The sequence below is a fragment of the Vicugna pacos genome, chromosome 7 (genome assembly GCF_048564905.1).
Source record: "Vicugna pacos chromosome 7, VicPac4, whole genome shotgun sequence".
Classification (NCBI taxonomy): Eukaryota; Metazoa; Chordata; class Mammalia; order Artiodactyla; family Camelidae; genus Vicugna; species Vicugna pacos.
In genome coordinates, this window is record NC_132993.1 from 49545981 (window position 1) to 49570137 (window position 24157).

General features: G+C 37.1%; 1 protein-coding gene across 4 annotated transcripts in view; it reads right to left on the reverse strand.

Moving 5' to 3' along the window:
- HDAC9 (histone deacetylase 9) overlaps window positions 1–24157 on the reverse strand; it is a 638632-nt gene that overhangs the window by 173429 nt on the left and 441046 nt on the right. For all 4 annotated transcript variants that reach the window (XM_072964902.1, XM_072964900.1, XM_015245630.3 and 1 more), the window contains one exon: window positions 1127–1234. In XM_072964902.1, the coding sequence (XP_072821003.1) occupies window positions 1127–1234 (108 nt within the window). The remainder of the gene's footprint in view (window positions 1–1126; window positions 1235–24157) is intronic.

Consider the following 24157-nt stretch of genomic DNA (forward strand, 5'->3'; position numbering starts at 1 on the left):
GCATAAAAATATGATCCATCTATCCACCTACCTATCAACACATATATATTTTTAAATATAGCCCACCCTATCAAAATTATATTTCTGTAGGTTCTGACTTAAAAGAGTTAGAGCAAAGACTTCTGGGACAGACAATGCATTATGAAGTGCACACTCCTACCCTGCATTTTTAATCACAAGTGAAACAGTCAGGTGTAACTGAATAAAATTCATGAGACAGAAAGGAAAATAATCCTAATTAGATTTTATTTTAGATTAACAAAACCCACAGAGCCAATATTGTTCATTACAATATATTTCCCCTAAGCCCCACAATTGCTAAAAATACCAAAATAACCACTGCCTAGATTTCGTTATGAAGTGTGTTAACTAGTGCATTAAAAAGCCATGTTAGCACCAAAAAAGTTTATTGGGGCAACTGCATTCAATATGCACATGGTATACCTTTAAATAGCACTGTTAAAATACCAAATAAAATGTCAACGTCTGTCAGGTCTCTGGCTTTTATAAATTGTTTAGACTGGGAAACACTGGGGTTTGGACATTGTTCTTTTCACATGATGTAGAAAAGAAGAGACCATAAAAAGAAAAGAACAATAAAGCGTAGCTCATTTTTTAAGTTCTTTCATGGAAAAACATACTCTGGATCATTACCCTTCTAATCAACAATTTCCTTCTTCCTCCCAATCCTTCCCGTCTGATATTTACCTTTCTACCCCCCTCCCCGCCCTCTCTCTGGGTGGTATTCTGAGCTTATACTTCGTACTCAGTAATCATAATTTGTACATCGCTTCAAAGGAGAATCCCAGGAGGGCATGACAGATATGTATATACTGGGTGTTTTTAACCTGGACCATAGCTTTACTCACCATTCTGTGCTCTTAAAAATACACCACAGTGCCCTGACCACAGAGTTCCCCCAAGGAGAGGACGGCCCACGAGCAGGATCAGCTACTACCTACCTACAGACTACTTATGATCACACCTCAGCGGCCATCTCCTTGCCCCTCTCCTCCACCCTACTCCTTTTATTACCACACCACACTCCCCACAATTCCCAAACAACAACATCTCTGTTTCAGCTTCTTCTCTGGATTTCCCACACTTAATGCAACCCAGACCTCACCTTCAGCTCTCCTGAGGCCACTTTGGAAGCCAGCTCGATGACACAGCCAACAGCCATGCGTGCAGCACCGGACGAGTGCAGCTCATTCCAAATGGTGTCACTGTCCACCTGAGCAAACAGTCAGCAGCCCGCAGAAAGAGAGGCAGAGGAGGACAGGAGAAGGAGGAGATGAAAGAGGGAGGGAGGAGGAGGAGGGGAGTTGAGACGGGGAGAGAGAGAAAGCAAATTTGTGAGGAAGGGCTGGCAGGGTAACAGCCTATGTACAATAACATGAGTCTTCCGCCCTGGCCAGCTGAAAAGGCCTTCTGGACACAGCTTTGCTTATACTTTTTCTCTACACTGACTTCTCCAATGGAAACACATTCCTGCCATGCCTCACTGCCATTCCCTGTTTAGATTTCTCATTACAAACAGCATTACATAGGCCGAATCTGGCGTAGTTACAGGCTTGCAAGAAACCAGGCCCCAGTAGTAGATAGAGCAAAAGCTAAGAGCACTTAGCTATACATAAAAATCGGATTTGCAAGTGCTAGAGGGGGAAAATTCAAATACTTTCCTGGCTGCAGGTTTACAGGAAGCCAAAGACAATTATTAGCCAGGGAGCAGTCGCAGTCAGTGAGTAGGAAGTAGCAGTTCAGGTTGTCCGAATGAATGCAAGAGTGTGTGGTCCTCACACTTAAAACATGCCCAACACTCAACTGCAAGGAGTGATTCAATTTTCAAAGTAGAAGCTTAAAATTTCTAACATTTAATACAGTTTGGTGGCTAGTTTCAGGGCAAACTGATATTATTAAAATGAGATAGGCCACTAAAATACATAGTTGCTTCTATACTAGAGAACATTATCAAAACAAAGCATAAACCAATATTTTAAATTTACCTTTATAAAGGGCTGTTTACTTTTTTTGTGCATGCAGTAAGAAAACATATACAACAAGGACAAGAAAAGTGCAATAGTAGTGACTTATAATTGTCATATGTTACATATTTTTATGCATTAAATATTCCATTATATAAAAAATAACAGTATCAAATGGCAGATATCTCTAATTTTAGGACACATTCATTACTTGGAGTACTAGGAAATGCAATAAAAATTTTGTGACTGGGCAAATATCAAGACTTCTCAAAGAGTCAAAGAAGAGAAGTCCTACACACACAAAAAAATTTTTTTTAAAAAAAATAAGAATTAAAGAGGCCTAATGAGAGGGAACAAATACAATAAATAATAACACACCTTCACAATGCACTAAGCAGTTTCCCTAAGCATTTTCAAATGCTGTTTCTCATGAAAGCCTTAAAACTATAAATTCTGTCAAGAACAATAAAAAATACATAAATGTATAGAATATTAAGATCCTCTCAACAATAGCAAAGTATGAAGAGAGAAGGTTCTGGAATCGAACCATCCAGGTGAAATTATGGCTTCACCACTAAAAAGTGAGTGACATTGGGCAATCAATTAATTAGCAACCCTGTGCCTTGGTTCCCTTACCTATGAAATAGCAACTTTTAAAAGTACCATCTGCATATGATTTTGGTGAGGATTAAATGAGTAAGTGATAGGCAACTGTTAGCTACTACTGTTCTCGTTGCTGTTACACCCATTTTGTAATGCCTAGCACATAGCTGAGGCTGATTCCTGAATGAGCTTGCTACTGAGTGAGCACACTATAGCTTAGAGAGACCACTCAACTGGTCTGAGGACCCTCACACAGAACTCTGACCCTGACAACATGTCTTTCTTTCATATCCCTGAAATAACACTTGCTTTGTAAGAACATTCAGCCCATTTCATAGTCAACATCATCATGACCAACACTATCAGCTAACAAGTAAGGGAATCAACGAATGAACACTGGAACCTAATCATTTTCCCTCTGGATTGAAAGTGTTATTTTTTTACTGAATCATTATAAATAAGTAGTTATTTGAGCTTCAAGAGGATATATCCTTGAGGAAGATGGTTGCTTAAGTTGAAAAATAAAAATCAACATTTACATTGTGTTGAATACTTTTAAACCAATTTTCAACCATTATGGAGCTACAGGTGCCATGTAAAGTCCTCATTCATCAGATTTTAAATTATTGCAAAGGCAAGCAAACATAAAACAAATCAATAAATCCCAAAAGACTTCACAGGTGACTCAGAACAACGTATAATTCCAAACCCCTTTTTACTTGATTTTGGAAATCACTGTAAGTTTTCTTAAATGTATTAAAGTGTTTTTTCTTTAAACAACAGTAGATAATTTTCTTCCAAAAAATTATAAATACTATAACTTGATTAGAAAAATATTCCAACAGTTGAGAACAATGTTTCTTTAACCATAATATTACGGGGCATTAGATAGCCACAAAAAGCTTTCATATATACCTTCCTGTCTATATAGTTCTTTCTTCCTAGAAGCATTCTTTAGAGGCAATACTCTGTGTCTGTGCCATTAATTTTGATGTATAAACCTCTACTAATCAAGATTAATTTTTACATTCAGCTAACATTTATTAGGTATCTACTATGTACTGGGGGCTAAGAATTATAGTATGGGAATTACTTTTATTATATAATAAAGATAGGGTTATTGGTGGAAAGTGTGTTGGGCACATAGATGCTCAATGGATGCTTGAAGTTTTGACCACATCCAGTGTAGACTTCTCCTTAAACAGGTTCTATTTTGGAATCTATAGAATTTATCATTCATTTGCTTGTATTTAAACGTAAAAAAAATTTTCTCTAAATACTACTTCAACATATGTTTTATGTACATTTAACTTATAACTAAATGGTAATAGTAGTAAGTATTGCAGATATAAACCATTCATAAATGAGTAACTATATTTAATTCTGAATGTATGAACAGGTTTGTGTTAGCCTGACCTGCCACAACAAAATACGACAGACTGGGTGGCTTAAACAACAAGAATTTACTTCTGACAGTACTGGTGGCTAGAAATCCAAGGTCAAGGCACCAGCCAATTCAATTTCTGGTTCAGTTCTCCTCCCAGCTTTCAGATGATTGCCGTCTCACCATGCCCTGGCATGGCCTTTCCTCAGTGAATGCATGTGGAGAGAGACAGATCTCTCTTTTCCTCTTCTTATAAGGCCACCAACCCTTTTAAATTAGAACCCCACCCTTATGGCCTCTTTTAACCTTAATTACCTCCTAACTGCCCTACGAAAGTCAATCACATCAGGGGTTAGGGCTTCAACATACGAATTTTGGAGGAACACAATTCAGTCCATAGCAAGTTTATATTCCAGAAACTTGCTTATAAGTCAATTTATAAGCATATTTCCCCAAGCCATTGTGTTCCAAATGGTATTTCAGGGCCATTAGACCCCAAAATTAGCTACCAAAAGCTATCCACATGTATTCCGCATGTTACAATTTAATAAGAGTTCCAACGGAAAAAGAAAAAAAGGATTCAGGGCTCATGAACTCCCCCTCTTATAATCCCTGCCACTAGGAGAGACTCCCAAATCCACTTCCTGACATTCTTAATGGCAAAAAGTATTTGTTCTCCCACTATGTCCCTCTTATTGGATGGAGAGATTGCCAAAAATCTTTCCCTATATTAGTGACAGTGCCTAGAAGGTCACCTTCCTGTGAGAGCTCTGATTTCAACTGTGTAAGACTTCCTGAAAGTGGGAAAGAACTCTAGGTAATAAAATGTCTGACTCCATTAATTGACAGTGATTCCTGGCCTGAAACAGGATATTGAGTGGCTGGAAAGGAACGGAAAAGAGTGAGACAAATTCATCCCTGACAGATGTACATAACCAGGATTAAGAAGCTGAGATGGCATTACAATAATGGTGCAAGGAGAGACCAGAAGGGCTTAGAACTATAAGAAGACAGGTGCTCTAGCATTTGGAAGTTGAAGGTGGAGATATTAGGAGAGTGGAGCAGAGCTGGCTCTGGACATGTAAGATAATGTAAATTTTAACAGATTAGGCCAGGAAAGGGGAAAGAAATGGCAGAGGAGCAGAAAGCAATCCTGTTGACCTCACTAGCTGGCTGCTAAGATCTTGCTAAAGTTATTCAGGCATGTAAGGCAAATTCTTAAAACCAGAACTACTTTCATTTGAAAAAGACAATGTTTTCACCCTCCTTTTTTTTTCCACGTATTACATATACTTCCCCTTGGTCTGCCCATGAATTCATTCTTTTCTCTGATAAGTGTATGCACACATGTGTGTGTGTGCACGCATGCATCGTTATGGGGCAATGGTATATGAGCTGAAAGGGAGATTAGGACTGATATAGAAGAAATGTAAAGAAACTCATTCAAATTACAATTTTACATCAATACACATAAAAACCCAGATTTTGTGGTGAAAGAGGATTTTTTGCAAATTCCTTTACATATTAAGAACCAAGCATGGTGGTCTCAGATTATAGTCCTATGTTAGTGATAGCATCAAGACAACACTGTCACTGCCTCTCTGAATGACAGTTAAGAGAAGAGACTCTCTCAACCTATGACACCCAGGCACAGGGCTTGCTGACCTAGCCTATAAATAGGATGTGATGACAGGAAGAAAAAAACCAAAAGCTACCCTTTATGTTTATGAGGTATTGGAGAAAGGCAAACTGAACAGGTGTGACAGAAGCAGGAAAAGCAAAGAGTGAGTGAGCAAACCACAGAGAGAGGAAAATGTGGTAGGTAAATTGACAAAATAATAAGCAAGCCTTTGCTCTCATTTCCACTTAGGACTTTTGTAGTCCATGTCTACACTAAACTGTGGGCACCACTTTAAAAAGTCTATGGAGTTGTGTGAAAAGTAAATGAAAGTTCAGACTGAAGCATTCCTAAGATATTTTTATGTCCTGGGTGGTGCAAATGGAAGCTTCCAGTTCCCACATTCCTCCAAGGGTATGCTATGGGAGAGCCCCTACAACGGAGTAACTACGGTTGGGGTCAGGTGGGGCTCACAGCAAAAGCTCAGGAAGACCCTAGCCTAGGGAGAGCCGAGGTGAGGCTTTCAGAGCCTGCGAACCCCACCAAGCTCCATTTGCAATGAAATCAGAAACCAGGAGAAATTCAGCTGCTGACTTCCACTTATAAATGCTGGAAAATCAGGAACAATCAGGTGGACTAGGAAGGTTGCCATGGAAACCTGAATATCCAGAGGACCCAAATGCTATCTTGAGAGAGGAAGCTGAGAGACTGAGCAATTACCTAAAGAGATTGCATCTAATAATAAGTTGATCTTGAAGAAACAGAATTTTAAAACTGAAAGGACGCTTTTCAAACTCAAAGAAACTGATAATATTAGTTTTAGAGATCAGTGTAATTAGGAGAAAAAAGAGCAAGCCTATTTATCACATATAAGAGTGAGCATGGGTAGTTCTGTTTCCCATGTTCAAGGTCAGGAATTTACTCTGTTGGATGACAGGGAAGAGTCTAGCCAGGATGCTGAGCAGAAGTCCGCAGGGATATGCTACATACACAGGTAGTGGTATATAAGAGTACTGCAGAATTAACATGGCAATAGACAGCTTCCTGCCCGCCTCTGAATTTGTCTGGAATGTGCACCAAGCTTTTGCTTACGAACTGTTCTAAATAACAGCATGCTTTCAACTTCCAACTATTTCTTACCATATAACTAATGTACAAAACATGAAGGCAGTTGTAGTAGTCTGCTGAGCAACTGTCTTCAGAGGTCTTGCTTTTGTTGTCAGAATTAAAATCTATCAACTGGAAAAGGCCTGCAAAAGTTCAAATCTCTTTATAAGTATGTAGGAAGGTCTAGACCTAACATCTGTCCCAAGATGTGTCCAGAAATGTTAGGTGAACCTGTCCCGCAAAAAGTCTTTCTGTGTGAGGAATCAAGCGAATGTGGTGAGAGAGGATGGAAATATGTGTTAGGGTAGAGAATTATACAAGCTTGGTCCATAAGGAAGATTTAGTTAATAGAGGAGAAGGCACAATTCTGAAGACAGGAGAGAGTCTGCTACTGAGATCCTTCTCGCCCATACTCCCAGAGAGTCATGTCTGTTTAGTAGGGTAGAAAGGGGCGCAATGACAGAGAAAGCTGTAAGGAAAAACTAAAACAGGAAATACATTTTAAATTCTGGGGAAAAAAGAAACTGAAGTAAAACATTTTGGTATCAACTTGAAAAACTATAATGTTAGGGAAGACACATTCTCCACTTCATTATGGACCTCAAAGAATCCAGAGCAACCAGCAATGTGAAAATCCCAGAATAATCAGCGGAGGCCAGAAGAACTCACTGATTTAAAAAAAAAAAAAAAAAAGCAAAGCAAAGAACAGGAAATAAGTGGAAAAGACCAGCAATTCAGGAGTAGATAGCAATTATTCATATTAGTCATGATATGAAGCTCCTAAAATAATTAGGAAGGTGCTCTCTCAATGGAGACTTGGAAGAACTGTATAGGAGGGAGAGCAAGGGCCAGGAAAGCACTAGTTACCCATCTACTTGTAAAAATTCAGCAACCAGACAATACTATCCACATCTGAAAGAAGAACATCATGTTGCCATCTCTCTTATTAGTAGTGAAAAAGAATGACGGATAATAAGAAGGACTGATAAATCAAACATGACTTACAGAACATCAGTGGTAGAAATGCAATCGTGTTCATGTGAGGTCATAGAAGAGTGTAATTCAGGAAATATACAGCGAAAGTAATAGAAAACTAACATGGACACTTTAGATTTTCAGTTTTATTAGTATTATTTATTCCCCTACTCTAAAAAGCTCTGGTCTTTACTATTTCTAAATAATAATGACAATAATAGTTGTCATCTCATAATTAAAGAGTACTTTATTAAGATCCAGTCACTATGCAAAGCTCTTTGCCTATATTAACTCATACAATTCTTACAATAACCACTGACATAGATGCTATTATTAAGCAGTTTTGTATACGAAATTTAAAGAAGTTATTCAGCTAGTAATTAGTGGAGCTGGAATGAGAAGCCAGAAAAAAGATTATGAGCTCTTAACACATACTGACTTTTTTGCTAGTAAAATCAAAGTCTAAAAACTAAATAATTTTCTTAAAAGATAGCACATTTGTAGAATCAAAGATTTTCCTAATGAAATAAATCAGCTAAGACCTACATGAATGTTTTATCTTTAAAGGTACTGAACTTCTATCATGAAAAGTTGCTAAACTATGCATGAAATTCAAATACCCCAAGTTGTACCTAGAATAGCAGGGCTTTTTCCTGAGTGTTGTCATTTGCTTGCTATAATTCTAAAGCAGTAGCTTCCAATGGGGGTGGTTTTGTCCCCCACAGGCCGTTTGGTAATTTCTGGAGACATTTTTGGTTGTCAAGGCAGAGGAGGGGACAGGTGTGCTTCTGGTGTCTGTTGGGTAGAAGTCAGGAATTCTGCTAAACATTCTACAGTGCAACAGGACAGTATACAAAGAATTATCTGGCCAACATGTCAGTAATGCCAAGATTGAGACATTCAGCCCCAGAAACACCCAGAAGCTGATAAATAACAGTGCTGTTTTCCTTATACTAACCCGGAGAACTCTCAAAGCCAAATCTGGTCCATTTCTAGTAAAAGCATTAGATACTCTAGCACACACTTTCCACGATAATCTCATTCCTGGATCATTGTATTTTCACTTTTGAATGATTACAACATCTACTTTAAAAGACACACACACACATATAGTTCACGTTTGTCTGTTTTAAAAGCTGCTTCACCTCCTGGATGGAATATGGCAAGAATAAAAGGGAAATAAAGAAAGAAGGATAAGCAAAATGAGAAAGCAGAGAGAAAAGCTGAGGACAATGGAGGAGAGGTGAGAGAGGGAACAGCAAGGAAAACACTTTGTATTTTCATTGTTACTTTCATGTTGTGCTTTGTCTCTTGCTTTTTATTTGGAATATAACCAAGAATAATTTTTATCAATATTATTCTTTTCCCAAGTTTATCCAAATAATTCTGTCCACTGAACAGAATCGGCACTAATATAGACTTATTTTTAAGGTCTGTTCTGCTCTTTTCAGTTTCTTAAGTTTCATAGATGTTACAGACAGTGCCAGGAAAAACCTTTCACAGTTCTTCCCATTCTTTTGCTCCAATTTCAACTTATCTTTCCTTAAGATATCAAGGAAAGGGACTGCAATTTCTTTTAATCTCAAAAAATAAATAATTATACAGTATCAGTGGCAAAATAAAAGATCAAGGGATATCGTATGATCATTGGCATCTATACCAAAAAGAAAAAAAAAGAAAGAAACAGACAATTTCTACCTATTATAAACCAGATCCTTGAGGAGTGGTTGTCCAAGAGGATGCTGGGTTTGTCCCTGTACATATGGCAGGCGGGGAGTCCATGGATAGCCTGAGGTTTCTGAGAAGCCATGACTCATTGTGTTAAGCAGACATACGGAAGTGCTGTTTCTGAGTACATCCTCCCTTCCAAATGTTCACTTCCTTTAGAAGAGATTCTGAGCATCTGAGACCTGGGTATAACATTTCAAAAACTATTGTTTTCACAGTTTTTTTATTTCACTATTAATTAGGAGCATGAATTAAAATGACCCAAAATCCATGGTCAGGATTTTGCAAGAAATAAAGATGTTTCCTGAGTGTCCTGCATTAATCAGAAGTCTCTGGGCTTCTGCAAACCTTTTGGGTAAGCACCTAGTGGCCTTCAGTTTTTTTCTTTGTTTTTTTAAAATTGTTTACTCTAAGAATGGTCAAATAAAAATAGATATAAAAATAAAAGTGACAAACACTGCACAAAATAATGAGAATCCCAAGTAAGTGAACTGTCCATGGATAGACATGTTATTGGATAATACACATTGTTGTATAATTTATGATTTAAGAAATAGCAATAACAACAGCAATTTTCTCCATAAAATACTTCCTCAGATATATAGCAGGTATAATTTAAATGTTAACTAGACGTAAAGAATTTTCTTGGTTTTAAAGGGATTAATGACTGATACAGACAAGTAGAGTCCATGGACAGGGACAAAGTATCAAAAATGAGCCTGGAGAAACTTGCATACAGAAGTGACACAGAGTAGGACTAAAGCCACAACCATATATTCTAACGACTCCAGGGGCCAGACTGGTAATACAGACATAATGTAAGGTAAATGTGGAATGGCGGTACAGAGCTAGGTACAATTTTTCAATCTTAAATATTGACAAGAATTCACTTAAAAAAATTCACAGCTAGGCCAAAAGAAACCTGCTTATGTGCTATATTTGGCTCCTGGACTGCCAGTGCATAAGTCCTGCTGTCCAGAGTGACCTATGTTTTATACAGTTTGAAAATTCTAAGGCAAAAAAGGCAAAAATGTATCTTCAAGGAACCAGCTGGGTTGGTTCCTTAAGTGCAACAATCATGGCCTAAAAGGTTTTTTTAGGGTGGGGCACTTGGAAAGTGTGACTACACCAGGTATGCATAATTTATAAAGTATTCTCACCTCTTCCTGAAAATAAGACTAGAGCAAGGATGCTCAGGTTAACAGTTCAAGTAAATTTTTAAAATTTTCACAGCACTATACAGAGTTTTATTGTACTATTAAATTTTGTTATCAGAGTTAATGTATAGTGTTGAAAGTTATAAATAAGGTTTTAAATTAACTTGAGGCATACTAACTGCAGCAATACCTACATGCATTTGAAAATGTAGCCTAATATTTCTGACATGTAATAGATATATTCAGCCTATGGACAATGCTGGATGTGCACGTGAATTCATAGGCTTTTTGTAATAAATAACGCATGGCCCTTCAGCAGTTTTTGAACATAGACTAAGAACAATTTAATCTACTGTGTAGAATAAAGGAAGATGCAAAAAATCATGCACCTAACCTAACAAAAAGAAAAATACTGATAAATATTAATTTGGGGGGTATTTGGGAGCTCAGTTCACAAGACAATCAAGTAACCTGCATTGTCTAACAGGTATAACTAGATTCTTGGAAGGAGGAAAAGGAGAAAACGAGACAGAAGAAATATTGAAGAGATAATAACAGACTAAATATGAAGATGTAAAATAAAAAAGGACATCAAAATCATAAAAGGTGGGAGAGGGGAGCAAGAAAATAAAGATTTTTTTTCCCCTCTCTCTTCTTAATTTTTTTTTCTTTTTGTTTTCTTCTTTCTTTTTAGGATGTGTTTGAGCCTACAAGACTACCAGTCTAAAGCAAACAGATACAGTAATGGGTTAACATACTTGAATAACAGGGTAACAACACATAAAGGCATACAAGAGAGTCACAAAACCCAAAAAGAAACCAAGCTAATACAAAAGTAGATTATCAAACCACAAAAAGAAAAACAAAAAGGAACAAAGAATGGAAATTGAAGTTCAAAATGGCAAAAAAACACACATCTATCAATAATTACAGATAATAAATAAGGAAGTGATGCAGAGTAGGACAAAAGCCATAACCATATGTTCTAATGACTCCAGGGGCCAGACTGGTAATACAGACATAACATAATGTAAGGTAAATGGGGAATGGCAGTGAAGATTGTAAACGTCAATGGACTGAATGCTCCAATCAAAAGACACAGAGTGGTAGATTGGATAATAAAACAAAAATCTACAATATGCTGCCTACAAGAGACCCACTTTACAGTGAAGGACACACATAGATTGAAAGTGAGAGTATGGAAAAAGAAATTTCATGCAAATGGAAACAACAAGGAAGTGGGAGTAGCAATACTCATCTCAGACAAAACAGACTTTAAAACAAAAGCCATAAAGGAAGATAAAGAAGGACACTATATAATGATCACAGGAGCAATACAAGATGAGGATATTACAATTGTTAACATGTATGTGCCCAATATAGGAGCACCAAAATATATAAAATGAATTCTGACAGACATAAAGAGAGAAATCAGTGGGAATACCATAATATTATCAGACTTTGACAACCCACTAACATCACTGGACAGGTCTTCCGGATAGAAAATGAATAAGGCAACAGAGATACTAAATGGCACAATAGTAGAGTTGAACTTGGTTGATATTTTTAGGACATCACATCCCCAAAAAACAGAATATACATTCTTTTCAAATGTTCATGGAACATTCTCTAGAACAGACCACATACTCGGGCACAAAAGAAGCCTCAAATAATTTAAGTGGATAGAAATTATTTCAAGTATCTTCTCTTACCACAATGGCATAAAACTAGAAATCAATCACAGGAAAACATATAAGAAAAAAAAAAACCAGCTGCATGGAGACTGAACAACATGCTACTAAAAAGTCAATGGGTCAAAGATAAAATCCAAGGAGGAATTTAAAAAAATACCTTGAGACAAACGACAATGAAAATATAACCACCCAAAATCTATGGGATGCAGCAAAAGCAGTCCTAAGAGGGACATCTGTAGCGATACAGCCTTCCTCAAAAAACAAGGACAATCTCAAATAAGCAACCTACCCTACCACCTAAAAGAATTAGAAAAAGAACAAACAAAATAAAGTCAGCAGAAGGAAAGAAAGAAAAAAGATCAGGGAGGGAAAAAATAAACTAGAGATTTAAGAAACAATAGAAAAATTCAATCAAACCAAAAGCTGGTATTTTTAAAGAGTAAATAAAATTGGCAAACCTCTGGCCAAGCTCACCAAGAAGAAAAGAGAGAGGACACAAACAAAATAAGAAATGAAAATGGAGAAATTACAACCAATACCACAGTAATACAAAAAATCATAAGAGAATACCACAGACAACTTAGAAGAAATGGACACGTTTCTAGGAACACACAGTCCACCAAAACTGAATCAAGAAGAAATACATCATTTCAAGAGACAAATCACTAGAAATGAAATAGAATCAGAAATAAAAAACCTCCCAGCAAAGAAAAGTCCAGGACCAGATGGATTCACTGGGGAATTTTATCAAACATAGAAAGAAGAGTTCTTTCTGATCCTTTTCAGACTCTTTCAAAAAACTGAAGAGGGAATACTCCCAAATTCATTTTATGAAGCCACCATCATCCTGATACCAAAGCTAGACAAAGACACTACCAAAAAAGAAAACCATTGGCCAATAACATTGATGAACATAGATCCAAAAATTCTTGACAAAATATTAGCAAACAGAATCCAAGAACACATAAAAAAGATCATAAACCATGATCAAGTTGGGTCCATCCCAGGGACACGAGGATGGTTCAACATATGCAAATCAATCAACGTCATATACCACATCAACCAAAGAAAGGACAAAAATCACAGGATCATCTCAACAGATGCAGAGAAAGCACTTGATAAAATTCAACACCCATTTATGATAAAAACTCTAACCAAAAAGAGTATAGAGGGAACATATCTCAACATAATAAAAGCTATTTATGACAAACCCACAGCCAGCATAATATACAACAGTGAAAAGTTGAAAGCCCTCCCACTAAAATCTGTAACAAGTCAAGGATGTCCATTCTCACCACTTCTATTCAATATAGTATTGGAAGTCCTAGCCATAGCAATTAGTCAAGAAAAGAAATAAAAGGGATACAAATTGGAAGAGAAGAAGTAAAATTGTCATTATATGCAGTTGACATGATACTACATATAGAAAACCCTAAAGGCTCCACACAATACTGAAGCTGATAAAATAATTCAGCAAGGTAGCAGGATACAAGATTAACATACAGAAATCAGTGGCATTTCTTTATACTAACAATGAAATATCAGAAAAGGAAAGTGAAAAACAATCCCTTTTAAAATCACATCCAAAAAAATGAAAAACTTAGGAATAAATCTAACCAAGGAAGTGAAGAACTTGTATCTGGAGAACTATAAAACACTGACTAAGGAAATTAAAGATGACTTAAATAAATGGAAAGATATCCCATATTCTTGGATTGGAAGAATTAATATTGTTAAAATGGTCATACAACCCAAAGCAATCTACACATTTAATGTGATCCCTATCAAATTACCCAGGACATTTTTCACAGAACTAGAATAAATAATCCTAAAATTTATATGGAATCATAAAAGACCCAGAACTGCCAAGCAATACTGAAGAAAAAGAATAAAGCTGGAGGAATAATCCTCCCAGACTTGAGACAATACTACGGAACTACAGTAATAAAAACAGCAATGGTATTGGTACAAAAACAGAGATGAATCAGTGGAAGAGAACAGAGAGCCCAGAAATAAACCCACAGATTTTTGGACAATTAATACTTGCCAAAAGAGGCAAGAATATACAATGGAGTAAAGACGATCTCTTCAGCAAACGGTATTGTGAAAACTGGACAGCTGCATGTAATTCAATGAAGTAAGAATACGCCCTCACATCATACACAAAAATAAACTCAAAATGGCTTAAAGACTTAAATATAAGATAAGACACTGTAAACCTCTTAGAAGAAAACATAGGCAAGACATTCTCTGACATAAACCTTAGCAATGTTCTCCTAGGGCATTCTACCCAGGAAATAGAAATAAAAGCAAAAATAAACAAATGGGACCTAATTAAACTTATAAGCTTTTGCACAGCAAAGGAAACCATAAACAAAACAAAAAGACAACCTACAGAATGGGAGAAAATATTTGCAAAAGATGAGACTCCCAAGGGTTTAATTTCTAGAATATATAAACAGCTCATACAACTTAATAAGAAAAAAACAAACAACCCAATCCAAAAATGGGCAGAAGAACTAAACAAGCAATTCTCCAATGAAGACCTACAAATGGCCAATAGGCACATAAAAAGATGCTCAATATCTCTAGTTAACAAAGAAATGCAAATCAAAACTACAATGAGGTACCACCTCACACCAGTCAGGTATGAATGGCCATCATTCAAAAGTCCACAAACAATAAATTTTGGAGAGGGTATGGAGAAAAGGGAACCCTCCAACACTGCTGGTGGGAATGTAGTTTGGTGCAGCCATTATGGGAAACAGTGTGGAGATTCCTCAAAAGACTAAAAATAGACTTACCCTATGATCCAGCAATCCCACTCCTGGGAATATATCCAGAGAAAATTCTAATTCAAAAAGATACATGCACCCCAATGTTCATAGTAGCACTATTTACAATAGCCAAGACATAGAAGCAACCTACATGTCCATCGATAGATGACTGGATAAAGAAGTTGTGGTATATTTATACAATGGAATCCTACTCAGCCATAAAAATAATAAAATAATGCCATTTGCAGCAACATAGATGGCCTGGAAAATGTCATTCTAAGTAAAGTAATCCAGAAAAAGAAAGACAAATACCATATGGTATCACTCATACATGCAATTAAAAAAGGAAAAAAAAAAACAAACTTATTCACAAAATAGAAAGACTCACATACAGAAAAAACCCTTATGATTACCAGTAGGCAAGGGGGTGGGAAGGGATAAATTGGGAGTTTGAGATTTGCATATACTAACTAGTATATATAAACTAGAAAAACAACAAGTTCATACTGTATAGCAGAGGGAACTATATTCAATATCTTGTAGTAACATGGTGAAAAAGAATATGAAAATGAATATACATATGTTCATGTATGACTGAAGCATTATGCTGTACACCAGAAACTGACACAACACTGTAAACTGACTATACTTTAATACAAATATACATATACACAGACACAAAAAAGACAATGGAATGACATCAAAGATTTCGAAGGGAAAAAAGTCAACCCAGGATTCTATACTAGGAAAAGTATATTTAAAAGATAAAATAAAGCTTTTTCAGAAAAATAACAGCCAAGGTACTGTATTGCCATCAGACCTGAGTTATCAAAAATGGTAAAGGAATTCATTCAGGAAAAACAACCCAATACTAGATGGAAACTTGGAATGACACACTGACACAAAGAAATAAAGAGTTAAAAGTAATAATAATGAAGGTACTTATAAGAGACTTTTTCTTATTTTTTTCCCTTAAAAAAGATAATTGACTAAAGCAAAAATAATAAAAATCTGTCGTGGGGTTTATGGCACATGTAAAAGTCAAATGGATGACAACAAAAGCATGATGAATGGGAGGAGAGGGTTGCAAATAAACCGCTGTACGACTCTTGTATAATACATGAAGTAGTGTAATATTACCTCCAGGCAGACTGTGATAAGTATTTGTAAGTGTAAATGCTAGAGAAATAAATAAAAAATAAAGAGGTATAACTAACAAGCCAATAGTGGAAATAAAATGAAACAATTAAAAAAAAGTTCAATCCAAAGGAAAGAAGAAAAAGAAAGAGGAAAAAAGAAACCAAGACAGACAAACAAATAAAAACACCAAAAACTGAAATGGGACAAATATAATACTACTAACAAGATGGCAGATTAGAATTCAACCATATCAAGAACCACTGGTCTAGAACACTGCTACTGAAAGTGCAGCCTGTGGAACCATGGTGGTCCACACAGTGTTCCCAATCCACAAGGTAAACACAAGCAGGCATTTAGAAACTTTTATAGCAATCCGTTTAGAATTATTTTTTATCTGTTGAATCTAATAAAAAAAAATGAGTGTTTTATTTTGCACAAGTTTTGTAACTCTATTCTAGTAATTCTTTTCTAATGCATTTTATAAAAGTATAGCTTTATGACAGACAGGAAATAAAGCATAAGCAAACAGAATCTTTCTTCACCATACTGTAATTTGAGCAGCACAGATTTCATAGAGAAAGGACTTCTCCAAATTGTACAAAGAAAGAGCTCTACTTGGGTAAGAGAGGAGGAAAGAAAAGGTGAAGTTAGAGGTTAAATTAGGAATGTGTTACAAGTTTTATTAATAAATTATCCCTATCAAAATAAGTTGTCCCAAGACAGAATGACTACCACTAATTGCCTAAACATTACACCAATAGTTTGTACCTAGAGGCTTCTATAACCCTAGGATTTGGAGAAACTGCCTGACTTTCTAATAAGCTTTTAACAGAGATTTAAAGAACCAGTCGTTGGACAGATTCTCCTCTCACATATCCCATTCTTTTAGGTGGTAGCTTTGGCTTATGGTATCACCAAAGTTTAGTGCAGTAATACCTCATTTATTTTCATTGACTTCAGAGACCTTGAAAACCACCACTTTCACTTACAAGCTGTTCAGACTTGGACAAGTTCATTAACCACTCCAAACCTTAAAAAAATAGAGATAATACCACCTTCCTCAGAAGATTTTTATTAGCATCAAATTAGTCAATGCATGCAAAATGCTTATCATCTTACAACATAATGGTTAAAGTAGTAAGCTCTCAGAAAATGCTAAGAAAAAAACGAATCCCAGAGTTTTGTTCCAAAATTTCTTTCTGTTCTGCAGCACATCAAAAACAAAAATCATATGTGATAATGCTGGAAGCCAGAAAACTACCTCCAACCAGCAGGCTATTTTTTTTTTTTTTTTTTGCTACATATGGATCTAGTTCAACTAGAGTTTCCTGAATGAATGTGGGCCTTTTCCAAGCACATTCAGCATAGCTCAATCATTGGCACCCGAAACAAAGCTTATGCTCTGAAAAGCCGCACATGATAGAAATTAAGCTACCTGTACTGAAAGTGGATGTGAAAGTATTTAAAAGGGAAAGAGAATGACTTAGGCGAAAAGGAATTTAGGCACAGTCTCCTTTGTATAATCTAAATGCAGCTTGTTGATTCTTTTCGGAAATATTCCCAGAGTTAAATGCAATACTATTGTGCTCATATGCACCATGCATGGTTAATGTGGCACACGATTCTTCCTTGATTGCCTTGAATATTTCCTCTGGAAAGTTGGGAACCAAAACTCCTCAGCCAACAGTAAGCAGTTTAGTAAACTCTTGCTGCTGTTCTGTGCTGCTGCTAGGGCCATGGGGTATTTCTAAATAATTGAGGTTAAACTTAAATAATAATCAGATGCCCCTAGAAACCTCCTGACAGACACCAGATTCAATAAAGAAACAGATTTTCCATCACCGCACTCATTCTGTGCCATTTTAGGCACGTATAAAAATTTAACTGTAAAAGCAATTAAATCTCTCTTCAATTCTGCATCACATCAGGAAAAATGTATTTTTAAATGAATCATCTATTGTAGACCAGATACTTCTGCATACAGCATCTTAGTAACTTAGAAATTATCAAGTATTTTTAAAATCACTAAAACTGTCTTAAATTTCTAACACATTTTTGTTTCCATTTCTCTATAGAGCTTATTCAGTGTTAAACTCTACATGATGTATGATGGCATCTGCAAGCCAAATTTCTTTATTTGTTTGTTTTAGGAATAGAATAATTACCTTTATTCACTTAAGAGGTGTTAGAGAAGCTCTGCATTTTCCTATCATCAAGCTTTCATTCTTATAGCTAGAGGTGAAGATACCAGTAGGTTATTTTTCTTCTGGGAATATTGATAGTGGGGGTGAGAGTAGGAAAGATTCAGGGAGAGAAAAGCCTAATTTATTAGTAGATTCAGTGCAAGAGGTAGTAAAATCAAATTTATTACCCAAAGAAAGCAAAAAGCAAGCATCTAAAGAAGGAAATATGGGGCAGTGGGGGCACCTAGTAAGTGTTGGACACTGTGTTAAACATATTACACACATAACTCAGTTTATTCCCCATGATAGCTTAAAAATGTGTTATAGTCACTTTTACAAAAGAGGAAACTAAGTTTTAGAGGTTAAGTAACTTGAATAAAGTTACATAGTTGACAAGGCACAGAGTTGGGATTTCAATCAGTGTTAACCCAGACTTGGATATTGTTATGGACTGAATTGCGTTCCCTGAGAATTCAAATATTGAAGCTCAATGAGACTATATTTGTAGACAGGGCCTTTACAGAGGTACTTAAGGTTAAATGTGGTCACAGGGGTGGGGCCCTAATGCAATAGCACTGGTGTCCTTAGGGAAAGACGAAGAGACACCAGGGATGTGCACACACAGAGAAAAGGCCATGTGAGGACATAGTAAGAAGGCAGCCATCTGCAAGTGAAGGAGAGACGCCTCAGGAGAAACCAATCCTTCTAGCACCTGGACCTTGGACTCCAGAATTGTGAGAAAATAAATTTCAGTTGTTTGAGCCACCCAGTTTGCCACATTTTTTTTTATGGCCGCCTGAGCAGACTGATACAGATATGAACTTTAAAAAGAGTTTCTATATTACTTGTTCTGCAGATCTCTTAATGATATACCATAAAAGCCAGTGTTAAGTGCCATAAGTACAGGATGATGGGTATCAGTATCTTTGGGGTCTGACACATAATAGATGCTTAATGAATTTCTATAAAGGGAATGAATTAATAAATGAAAACAAATTCATTCTATGGTGATATATTTCTTGACAGTTTGTTTTTTTTACTGTGGTGAAAAAAAATGTAATATCTGATATAAAACTCCCTCTTTGGGTCCTGTAACACATACATAATAGAGTAAAGAACTCCTCTTTTCCTCAGTAAGTGCCTCATCTAGACTAGCAGCCCTCATTAGCTAGCACTAGGAACCTTCTCTCCCTGGCTTGGCATCCAGCAACATCTGGAGTTCACTTGGCACCCTGGACCTCTGCTGGCACAATTCACCCCTGCCCCTCATAGAAACCTGCCTACCCTGTAACTGTCTGCCCAAAAGGGAAAGACTGCTTGTCTAAGTTTTACTCTACCAGATCCCCAAGTATGTCATATTTGTCTCCAAGGAGAATGATAAAGCACATTTCATTAATCAATTCTACTTAACAGATGTAAAGAAACTGAGGTACAGAAAAATTAAATAATCTGTCCATTTATGATCACACAGGATCTTGTCACACCAACTGTGTTCCATAGATCAGCTGCACTGACATCAAAAAGGCAGACTCTCAGGCCCCATCCAGCTCTGTTGAATCAGAATCCATACTTCAGAGTCAGAGAAACACTTCTGAACTCATGACAGGATGGAAACTTGAATCCAAGTATTCTAATTTCTGAATCAAGGTTCTTTGGCCATGTGCTTCATCACAGGGCCTTCTAAAAACAATGGCCTCCCCCTCCCTGACTAGCCTCCCAAAGTGCCATGACTCTGATGGTAGAACATCAGTTGGGTAGGTGCATCACATGAGACTCAGGGTTTCAGAGCTTTGAAGAAGCTTTTGTATCATACATACACTTGAGACAGCCACATGTTTATTCTCAGCAAAACCAGAACTAATTAGGGCCACCTGTCAAAGTGGGGAAGTGACCATTCTTTACACACAGCTGTCATTTAACCTACATCATTATATTTGATCTCCACAATAATGCAACGAGGCCTCATTATCCCTATTCTACAGATGAAAAATCTGAGCCTCACACAAATGAAAAAATTACTAACAGAGACTTCGCATCGTTGGTTTCTCTGACTCTAGGGCTAGGCAGAAGGACACACCCCCTAAAATCACAAAACCACTCAGGGATTGTTCTGCAGTGACTTAGGTAGCAACTCTTAATAACCTCTTGAGAGCCCTGTATAACTCTGGGGGACCGTCACCTTTTCCCTCCTGTAGGATGATGAGAGACGTACTTCCGGACTGAGGACCTACGGTATTCTTTACTGTATTCACCTTCAGTTGGCTATGGAGCTGTAACAATGGATATTCTCCCTTCTTCCATGTGATACAACATGCCAGCTCTTTGAATGTATATATTCATTTCATGTTAGATGTTCTGCTGAAACTCTGAGACCTTTGAAATGGATTTATGATGACAATGGGTGGGTGAACCCACATGCTTTCTCTCTTTTGTTCAACACTGGGAGGAACACATGAATGACAGCCTATTCCCATGGGATCACTTGTAGGTTATAATGCCCACACCTTAGCTTCTTTAGTCATGGTGAGATGAAAAAGAAACAGAGCAGCTACAAGGAGGACCTTCAGATTCCAAGTAAAACCATGGATATGATGAATGAATACTGTGACCAATATTCCATATGGAAAGAAGGCGTGAACTATTAATGCAGCAGCTGGAGGAGACAAGGGGCAGGTCATGTATGTTAATGCTCTACTATAAACCCCCTCCCAGTATGATCAACTGCTTTCTGGCAGCTCTACTGACCTTACACATGTGCAATTTTTAGTCACTCTTCATCTTGAGAAAAATATCCCTTTGCTATTTACGTGCCAGTAACAAGAATAAGCAGAGGAACATGTTTGTTCCTCAAGTGCTAAATCTTGAGACTCAAAGGATCTTTACTTGAGATACTGGTGGACTTAAGGATTTGACAAATCATATATGGATTCCTGTGGGTTATGTGGTCAGTGAAGGAATTTCACAGTTCCCATTGTTGCTATTCAGTTTTACCGAACTGCTGGTCAGTCCTACCAAGATAGAGTTAGAGATAGAGCCAAATAATATCAGTTCATGATTTTCCTATTGGTTTTTATTTAACCTGATGTACATACTACGTAAAGGGTATTTCATTATATGCTCTTTTTTTATTCACTAAACAATGCACGTTACAGCTCTGTTGCTACCAAGAGCAGCTAAACAAAATTAACTGATTCAGTCGTGTGTGAAACAAGATTCTCTCTAACCCATTCCACAGGGGTTTGCTCCAATGGCAGAGATTTTTCAGTGTTCTAGTTAGGGTTGCAATGCTGTATACAGCTACATAATTTTTACCCCAAATTAATGATGTCTGACTTCATGGATTTCATACTTTATAGGACTTTCAATAAAAAAGAAAATGTTCTTGGCAAAAGAAACAATTGTGTTTTACTTATGGTGAGGGTTATTCTCATTTGGGAAAGGAGTGCTGACAATCATATGAGGTTGAAATTATGGTGAGTTGTGTGTGCACAGAACTGTGGTTAAGAGCTTGGGAATCAGGAGATTTCTACTCCACCACCTCCTAATTGTGTGACTTCAACAAGTTACTCTCCTCTCTGAGCCTCAGTTTCCTTTTCTGTAGAATATGAAACCCCAGTTACACAGTTATTAGTAAGACTCTTGCGATTGTTGTGAGGATTAAAAGAGGTGAGGGAGGTTATCGCTGAAAGCAACATGTAGAGAATGGCTATTCCCTGATGTGAGGCTGTGAATCAGCCCAGTTCTGTGAGTACCAACTGGGTATGTTTTAAAGGGTTCTCTATGGCCTTGTCTAGGCCATGGCATCTCACCTTTCCTCTACCTAACAGATAATCCCATCATTAAAGTCAACCCTCTGGATACCATCAGAGTCAAAGTTAAGGATTATTATTTTACTGATATGATTACAGTACAGTCCTAAATAATTTAGCCCATATTTTCTATTGATTCATCTCATTTAATAATGAAGATACTAAGGATCAGAAACTGAGAGCTAATGGTAAGAAGTAGCCCTGGAATTCAGACTCCACAGTTTGTGCTCCTTGCATCATATACATGCAACACACAACTGGCTGTAAAGAAACTGAGAAGCCATCATCTTTTGGTCTGTGCATGAATCTAATGGGATCAACAAATCAGTTACCCTGAATCTTGCAGCTCAGATATAAATCAGCCAGAGACAACTGATGCCACAATATAACAATGTCATTCAAAAAGTCAGTAAAATCACATGAAAAGGCACTAGGAAATGTCATGCAAATGTCAGTGCATTTTCATCATACTTGAATACGGACAGGTGTTACCCCAGGAACTGGCAAACCCAAAGCATGTAATTTTGCCAAGATCTGGAACCACCCAGATGTCTTATAGTCTCAGACTTGCTCTTGAGTCCCAGATCTTGAGTGCTTGGATAACTGTGCCTCCACTTTCAAGCTCCTTCAAGGTCAGATCTTAAGGAGATCTCAGGATCTCAGGCTGTGCCTGTAAACCCAGCTTGCCTGCCTTCCCATCACTACACCTCAATCCAGAAGTCAAAAAGGAGGCCAAGAGTTCTGTATGTTCTGGACAGAACAACCCTTTCCCCAGTGGTCCATATCTTCATGGGCAAGTGTGAAGATGGGGACTCAGAACTCTGAGTATTCTTAACAAGCCCCCTCCCAACTCCCTAAACTCTAATTGCTTAGACCATCACCTTGCCTTGTACACTTAGCATAGATCTCATTATTCCCTCTTGGTCACCTCAAGAGGCCAGTACTCCCAGGTCATCCCTCACCCATCAATTCTGATCTCCAAAAGGTAACACTTCTCATTCATCACCAGTTGTATGCCCTAGCCCCAACAGATTCTAAACCTCTGCCCTGATTCTTTTCCCCATAACATTCATCATTACACTCACGTATTTAAACTAATGTGTATTCGATTATCTGTCTCTGCCACCAGAATAAACATTTCATCAGGTCAGATTTTTTGTTACATTTTGCTTGGTGCTATACCTGCAGTTCCTGGCATAAAATAAGCACTCAATAAATACTGTTTGTATAAATGAATGAATGAATAAGTGAATGAATGAACTCTGCCACAAACTGTGGTAGCCACTAGAAGCTGTGAGTACAGTAAGTCCAAAGGCAAAAAGACTATGCCAGTTAGGATTGGGTGTTTGACTTCTTTCATATGTGCTATTACAAATGGAACAGTGGGCTGATGCTGGACACTGCACTCACTAGCTCTCAGAATGAAGATCTAACATCTCCTTCAAAATAAGCTGAGACAGGAAGTCTCTCTTGAATATTTCATAAGGACTTTGAATCTTGCTCAACCAAGAGTCCAGATACTCAGATAGCCTTGAGTCCATATCCCCATTCACTGCCAGTTCTTTCTCACTAAAGTTGCTGAATAGAAACAGAAGATTAACACTGGGTATAAGTGATAAGTGTAAGAGAGATAACTGGGAACAACAAGGACCTACTTATACAGCACAGGGAACTATATTCAACATCTTGTAGTAACCTATAATCAACAAGAATATACATATGTGTGTGTGTAAACTGAATCACTATGCTATATACCAGTTACTATCAAAAAATTGTAAATTGATAATACTTCAGATTTTAAGAAAAGGGAGAGAAAGAGAGATGAGTGGGAATTGCAAAGGAAAAAAAATCATCAAAATGTAAGAGAAAAACTTGAGGCTGGAGATTGCTCCATACGTAGCATAGGAGGCTCTCAATATATATATATATATATTTTTGGCTTTGTTCTTTACTGAAATCCAGTTGATTTACAATGTTGGAAATGTCTGTGAGCCTCT